The sequence below is a fragment of the Uloborus diversus genome, chromosome 1 (assembly GCF_026930045.1).
Source record: "Uloborus diversus isolate 005 chromosome 1, Udiv.v.3.1, whole genome shotgun sequence".
NCBI classification, from domain to species: domain Eukaryota; kingdom Metazoa; phylum Arthropoda; class Arachnida; order Araneae; family Uloboridae; genus Uloborus; species Uloborus diversus.
The window spans coordinates 194,476,621-194,484,905 of NC_072731.1; the positions used below are offsets into that span (position 1 = coordinate 194,476,621).

At 34.0% G+C, this 8,285-nt stretch overlaps 1 protein-coding gene across 1 annotated transcript; it reads left to right on the top strand.

Moving 5' to 3' along the window:
• Positions 1-2,833: 2,833 nt before the first annotated feature.
• Positions 2,834-6,904, top strand: LOC129218065 (uncharacterized protein K02A2.6-like). Its single transcript, XM_054852256.1, has one exon. The coding sequence runs from the start codon at positions 2,834-2,836 to the stop codon at positions 6,902-6,904; it is 4,071 nt and encodes a 1,356-aa protein (XP_054708231.1).
• Positions 6,905-8,285: the final 1,381 nt, after the last annotated feature.

Consider the following 8,285-nt stretch of genomic DNA (forward strand, 5'->3'; position numbering starts at 1 on the left):
TTAGCACAAAGAGCGCAAAGTTCCACATGAAAGTTTTCAAACCCTCCCCGAAATTACGGCCCGGGTCCTTTCTGACCCAGAAAAGTTATTTTGTCCATTGTGAAAAGTGCTTAGTATTTTTTTTTTCCGAATTCTGTTATTACTTTTTTTTGTGATATTCAACTGATTTTTTTTTTTTTTTTTTTTTTTTTTTTTTGTAAGTTTCCAAATTTATTGCCCAAGAAATTTTGAAAGTTATGAATTGCATCTTTCGCGAATGGGCAAAAAAAAAATAATTTCTTCAAATTATCCTTTTTTACCAAATTTTCAAACTTTTTACTTCACATTTCAGTAGTGATTCTCTTGCATGCTGCCAAGTTTTCTGAAAGTTTGGTGAGCCTAAACGGAAAACTTTGCGTGTTATAAACCAAAAATATGCAATAAAATTGATATTTTTGGAAGTAATGCTTGTATTTTCGTGAATATAAGTAATACTTTCATGAAATGTATGAGATTATTGTACTTCGTAAATTAAATAATTGCTGAAATTTACAGCTTATTGGCTATTTACAATAAAGGATTATCAAAAAACGTTTTTTATTCCATCAATTTATTGCTGGTCCGCTAAATGCATGCGTGATTTAATTTACATTGAAACATGTCAGTTGAAGCATATCTTTTACCTGTCTGTGACAAAAGTTGCAAAACAATTGTTCTCTTATTTCTCGAGAAATTCGTTTGAATGTGAATGTCTTCAAGTCATGCAATTTTTTGGTCCGCCATTCATTAGGGTCAGTCAATGAATAACGAAGCAGAGGCTATAAAACAGATTTTCTTCGAAATTCCTCAAAAATACTGATCGAAATTGTTTAAACACTTATCTCTCTGAGAAATTAGCATAATTCCATGCTCAAGTCTTTTAGCTGCTGCTGAAACGAATTACACACGCACTCCTTTACTTCATCGTCCGAATGAAATCGTTGTCTTCGAAGTGCCCTCTTGAGTTCCTCAAAGATGTGGGGATAGATCTGGACTATAAAGGAGGGTGGTTCAAGACCTCCCAGTTACATAACGCTAGACCTCAGACAGCCAATGCAACTGAGGAACGTTTGCGGAAATGTAAGTGGGATGTCTTGCACCACCCCTCTTATAGTCCAGAACTATCCTCATATGATCACACATTTGTTGGGAACACAAGAAGGGGTCTTCGGGGAAAAGATTTCATTTGGACGATGAAGTAAAGAAGTGCGTTTAAGTGTTAAGTTTAAGTGTTTAAACAAGTTCGGTCTATATTTTTGAAGAATATCAAATAAAAGTATGTTGTCTTTTAATTTTTTTTTAAAGAAAGTCTCGTTGATTATTGACTGACCCTCGTGTATAAACTGCTGTGGGAAAGCAAAGCGCAGTATCTGTAGCAATAAATTTTCAGATACTTGAATAAACCTGTTTTGGATTCCATACTAACAATAGGAAAGCATTGGAAAGGTTTTTTTTTTTTTTTTTACGGAAACCAAAGAAGCAAACTTGTACAGTAAAGCTAATGTACAATAGATGACAAAAATGCAAACAATCAATTGCAGATGCTGCGCTTTACCTTTCCATGGCAGTTTATATATATATATATATATATATATATATATATATATATATATATATATATATATATATATATATATATATATATATATATATAAGGAAGGGGGATTGTTCTTGATAACGTTCACTTAATCAACGGCAAGTGAGCTGAGTATGCTAAGTAATGACAACTGAGATTTTGAGATAGAATCTTAAAAGCGGAAATTGCTTAGGGAACTGCGTAACTTTGAATACATTTCCACAAACAGAGATTAAAAGAGACAAAGCTATTAATTAAGGATTGCTGATTTGAAGTTGCAACTTGGGCGCACTGCACATGTTTAGGGAGGTTGTATTTATAGAATCTTTTGAATAGCTAAGCATGATTTCAAACTACCCGTCTTCCTAATTAACTACTTGGTATATTTCGTATCTATATTTAGTTCATTCGATTTATCTGAAGTTTTTATTACAAAAGCTGAATATCGTTCCTTATTAACCAAGCAACACGTTCATATCTAAGCAATGACGAATCTTGGAAAACTGTAAGCTTCAACATGTTCCTTGAGCTGTAGTACAGATACATTTAAACTAAGTTTGTGAATGAATCCTTGAAGAAGCTGCATTTTCTTATGAATGAAATTTTAATAATTCATTAAGAAATTAAATATCTTCCATCTAAGCGTTTAAAAAGAAAGCTTATTGATAATTTCCTTAGAAATGTTTTACACAAAAATCAACCAAACAATGTTTCAAATAGCATTTAATTCGAACAGCAAAGTGAGAAAATCCTACTTGATCTTGTTCAATGCGTACAAGAATTGGGTGCGTACAAAGATCTTTTATTTGTTTGATTTAATTTAACCTTTCTAGACGACAGAGTTTAAAATTATCGAACATTCCGTCCAAATGTTAAACGAGTAACTATCGAAAATCAATCTGAAGTAGCAGTGTTCTTATTAGAGTTGTCTCAAATCTGATTTAAATCAATAAACACAAACGATTCAATTTTACCGATGTAATATATCGATTTTATATCGTATCAATATTTGTGATGTTTAGTTTACACTTCTTGATTGGCAACGCCAACACTAAATCAGTTGAGTTTCCGTGCTTGCAAATAAAGGTTTGTTCTTTTTTAATCTTGTGTTTGTCACCGTTCTATTCATTCTGTTCGTCTCTTACGCAGTATTGCATTAATTTCCTACAAGTTATTATAATGGCGACGAGGTGAGTAAAAGTGAACTCTAAAAGTTGGTTAAAACGCACCGTAGTTAAAATGAGCAAGTTAGGCCTCATCGGAACTTTACACGAGTTCGAAGCGGAACATGACGACATAAATTTGTACGTGGAGCAGTTGGAACATTTTTTTCTTGCAAACGACGTAGTCGAAGATAAGAAAGTATCTGTTTTTATTTCCGTAATAGGAATAAAGACTTACAAAGTTCTTCGAAATTTGCTGCTACCAAAATCTCCAGGAGATTGTAAGTACCACGAATTAACAAGTATCTTGAAACAGCATTTCAAACCGTCTCCAATCCTCATTGCTGAGCGATTCAGATTCCATAGAAGAAATCAACTGACCGGTGAATCCGTTTCTCGTTATTTAGTGGAATTAAGGAGATTGGCTTCTACCTGCGACTTCGGCTCATTTTTGGATGAAGCGTTAAGGGATAGATTCGTATGTGGATTGTGTAATGAAAATATACAAAAGCGACTTCTCGCGAAAAAAAATTTAAAGCTATCAGATGCAGTGGAAACAGCTGTTGCAATTGAAATTGCTGAAAGCGATGCCGCTAATATGAAAACATTCACACCAGCTGTGAATAAAGTTCGTAAGACTGAACACGTTAACGCAAATAAAAACCCTCAACCACGTATGATCTCTGCTGCAAATACTAATGGCAAGAAAAACTTGAAATGTTATCGTTGTGGTGCTACACATGATTTTGCCAAGTGCAAGTACAAAAATGCTAAATGTCACAGTTGTGGCAAAATAGGACATATTTCACCAGTGTGTAGAAGTAGAGGTTCTGCAGCTAAAAAGGTTGAAGTAGTTGAAAGTGAATCTGAGCTTTCGCTCTATGCTGTGAAATCAGTAAATCAAGTTTCGGGAAATAAGAAATATATAATTCCGGTCACTATTAATGGCAAAAGTTTAGACATGGAACTAGATACAGCCGCTGATGTTTCTATTACATCAGAAGTATGGGTAAAGAACAATCTACCAAATTCTAAAATCTTGACATCATCTACTAGACTGAAAGATTACAATGGAAAAGAAATTCCAGTAGTGGGCGAAATTCTCGTGGAAGTTAAATGCGATAATCAGTGCGAAATGTTACCGCTAGTTATTGTGAAGGGTGATGGTGCATCTCTTTTTGGAAAGAACTGGTTGTCGATTTTCAAATTAAACTGGAGTGAAATATTTTCAGTATCCTTTAAAAGTGAAAGTTGTGTTGAAGCTCTTAAGGGAAAATACAAAGATATTTTTCAAGTGAATGACAAACCAATCAAGCATTTTAAAGCTGTGCTTAAAATGAAGGATGACTTTCAGCCAATTTTTTGCAAGGCTAGACCGGTTCCGTATGCAGTAAAAAAGGCTGTTTCTGATGAAATTAGGCTTCTGGAGCAAAGAGGTATTTGGAAGTTTGTTGAGCATTCAAGATGGGCTACGCCGCTCGTTGTTGTGCCAAAGAAGAATGGAACAGTCAGGTTGTGTGGCGACTACAAAGTCAGTGTCAATAAAATGTTGGATGCGAATCAATATCCTCTACCGACCCAGCAAGATTTATTCGCAACACTTCGGGGAGGTAAGTTTTTTACTAAGTTGGATTTGACTCATGCTTATCAACAAATTGAATTAGATGACGCATCTCAGGAACTTTTGACACTTAATACTCATCTTGGGTTAGTAAGACCTACTAGATTACAGTATGGTATTACTTCCGCTTCCGCAATGTTTCAATCTATTATTGAACAAATATTGCAAGGTTTTCCTTCTGTTATTTGCTTTCAGGATGATATTTTAATTTCATCAACTACAAAAGTAGAACATTTTCGCTTATTAGAGCAAGTTTTACAACAATTTTTGAAATACAATGTGCATCTTAATGGTGATAAATGTGTTTTTATGCAAACTAAGGTTGAGTTTCTAGGACATATAATAGATGAATTTGGAATTCATCCAACTGAAGAAAAGGTGTCTGCAATAAAAAATATCAAAACACCACAAAATGTCACAGAGCTCAAATCTTTTTTAGGACTTTTGAATTATTATGCTAAATTTATTAAAAATTCATCTACATTGTTATCACCTCTATATGAATTACTTAACAAGGATGTCCCATGGATCTGGTCCAAACAGTGCCAGGAAACATTTCTAAAATGTAAATCTTTGTTAACTTCTAAAACTGTCTTAGCTCACTATGATGAAAGGTTGCCTTTACAACTGTCTTGTGATGCTTCTCCTGTTGGACTAGGGGCAGTTTTATCGCATATAGTGGAAGGGGAGGAACGTCCTGTTGCTTATGCATCTAGAACGTTGACTAAAGCTGAAAGTAATTATTCACAAACAGAAAAAGAAGCCCTAGCTATAGTGTACGGTTGCAAGAAATTCCATCAGTACCTGTTCGGACGGACATTTGTCTTGGTCACGGATCACCAACCTTTGTTGACTATTTTTGCTCCCGATAAATCCATTCCTGCTATGTCTGCTGCACGATTGCAAAGGTGGGCTCTATTATTATCTTCATTCAAGTATACAATTAAGTATAAAAAGGGAATTTTACACCAGAATGCTGATGCTTTGTCTAGATTACCTGATGAAAATATTGAAACAGATATGTATCCTTCTGACATTTTTCGGGTATCTTATGTTGACGAATTGCCTCTGATGTCGGATGACATTGCTCGTGCTACGCGAGTAGATAAAGTTCTTGGTGTAATACTGAAGTATGTTCAGAGTGGATTTCCAGAAAGTACTGATAATCCTGAGTTAAAGCCTTTCTTCAATAGGAGAGATGAACTTTCGTGTGACAAGAACTGTTTGTTGTGGGGCATGCGTGTTGTTATTCCAAGTGTATACCGGAGCAGAGTATTGGATTTGCTGCATGGTACGCACCAGGGTACAACGAAGATGAAAGCTATTGCTCGTAGCCATGTTTGGTGGCCAAATTTGGATAAAGATATAGAAGGTATCTCATCTCAATGTCTGGCTTGTCAGAAAACAGCTAGAGATCCTCCTGCATCTCCGCTTCAACCATGGCGCTGGCCGAAAGCACCATGGCATCGTGTCCATATTGATTTTGCTCAGAAGTATCAAAGTAATTACCTAATCGTGGTTGACAGTTTCTCCAAATGGATCGAAGTAATTAAAATGTCTTCTACGGTATCGTCAAGTACTATAGCAGCTCTACAGCAATTGTTTTCAAGGTATGGTTTTCCTTTAGAAATTGTTTCGGACAATGGTCCTCAATTTATTTCTCATGAATTTTCGCAGTTTCTAAAATCTGTCGGTGTTGTGCATACCCTGATTCCTGCTTATCATCCAAAATCTAATGGATTAGCCGAAAGATCTGTGCAAACGTTTAAATATGCTCTAGATAAAATGTCAGCTGATAGGAATGATAACTCATCTATTGGTAACAAAATTCAGCGATTTTTGTTAATGTATCGTTCGACTCCTCACAGTACGACTGGAAAGTCACCAGCTGAACTTTTTCTAGGTCGTCATATTAGAACAACATTACATTTACTCCATCCCTGCACTTCTTCGCATGTTGAAAAGAAACAAGTCGAGCAGAAATTTTATCACGACCGTTCCCATTCTAGAAATTCTAGTTTTTCACCTAATCAAATTGTGTGGGTACGATCTCATAGAAGTAAACAAAAGTGGACTCAAGGCACATTAGTTAAGCCAAAAGGTTTTAACACATGGGTAGTCAACATTGATGGCAAATTTTTTTTAGCGCATAATGAGCAAATCCGTCCATCTTCTGTTATTGATACCGATTCAAGTATAGTTGAAGATGATATGCATAAAGAACTGTCTGATTATGATGAAATAAAACCTTCAAATGACATTATTCAGGACAGTCAACCGATTAATATTTCTAATGATACACCATGTTTGGATAATAATTCATCATTTTCTGATAATTTGTCAAGTTCTAATGATAATGTACCAGATTGTAGTACTAGTTCTCCTATTTTTGATAATAATGTAAATCCCGAATGCATTGTACAAGATAATGTTACTAATATGCCAAATGAAAATGTTGATGTTAAAATTCCTGTTAGGAGATACCCATTGAGAAATAGGAAGAAACCTGATAGACTTGGCTTTTAGTTGTTTTATTGTATTATAGTGTTTATACATTTTTTTGAAGGGGGGTACTGTAATATATCGATTTTATATCGTATCAATATTTGTGATGTTTAGTTTACACTTCTTGATTGGCAACGCCAACACTAAATCAGTTGAGTTTCCGTGCTTGCAAATAAAGGTTTGTTCTTTTTTAATCTTGTGTTTGTCACCGTTCTATTCATTCTGTTCGTCTCTTACGCAGTATTGCATTAATTTCCTACAAGTTATTATAACCGAAACAATTTAGAGCGCCAAAGGTTCCAATATTAATTAGAGTAATCATTCAGGCATGACTGTGAATCAGAAAAATAATTAGGATGTACAGAAAAAAAGTCATAATAATTATTAAGAAGCATTGAAAATAATTAATAATGTTAAAAAAAGATATTAAAGAAGAAGAAAATGGGAATGATTGCATGTGAAAGACAATCTAAATATTTTAACTTAGAAAAACATAGGAAGTCTTCAAGAAATTGTATTTTACTTCATTGTTTTTGAACCGCCAAAAACCATAGGTTTTGCTAATTTCACAGTGGTATTACATGTTTGGAAGCAATAAAACTCAAAATAATGTATTCAGATAACAGTTGAGAAGCAATATTCATAATATAATAATAGTATCGCCAGATAATGTGCCTGGTAAATGCACTCTTTAGATGGAAGTAAATGCCACTGAATATAATTTAAATAATATCAAATTGCAATCATTGTCCATTAGTAGTTTAATTTTAAATTTTATTATTCTGAAATTCTTTGCATTATTATATAAAATGCTAACTTTGAAGTTGGGAATGTCGGAGGTACAATAAGGTTTTTCCCACTATACCTCAAATCAACATGGCAAACTGAACCCTCAAAAGTATTTTTAAATCAAGAGTAGCACAAAACTGTTTAATGAAACGATGAACATTAAGTGCATGCAATTAAGAAAGTTTTAGTTTTAACTTAATGCATTGATATTTAATATTGAATAATTATTAATTAGTCAAATTCAAAATAGTAAAACTTGAATAAAGTAGACAACAGCGATAGTAAAAATAAAAAGAGCTACATCTTCCCTATAAGTTGAAATTGGCAGTGGCTAGTCTCCACGACATTTCCAAACATGTTAACTCAAATATGGCATACTTTATTTTTTTTTTAATTTTTAGTGTTTGAACTATAGGAAAATTTCCGTTTCTCCCACTGTACCCCGATCGCCCTATATATGTCTTGACAAAGTTCCTACGAAGAACAAGTTGTGATAAAACTACTTACTTTGCCAAACAGGGAAGTTTTACAAAAAAAAAACGTAGTTTTTTGCAATCAATTTCAAATTTGAAAAGCATACCTGCCTTTCGCGTTGACAGTTAAAACAATCAGG

Coding starts and splice junctions, on each gene's coding strand:
- LOC129218065 (XM_054852256.1), top strand. CDS start 2,834: ATGAGCAAGTTAGGCCTCATCGGAACTTTACACGAGTTCGAAGCGGAA.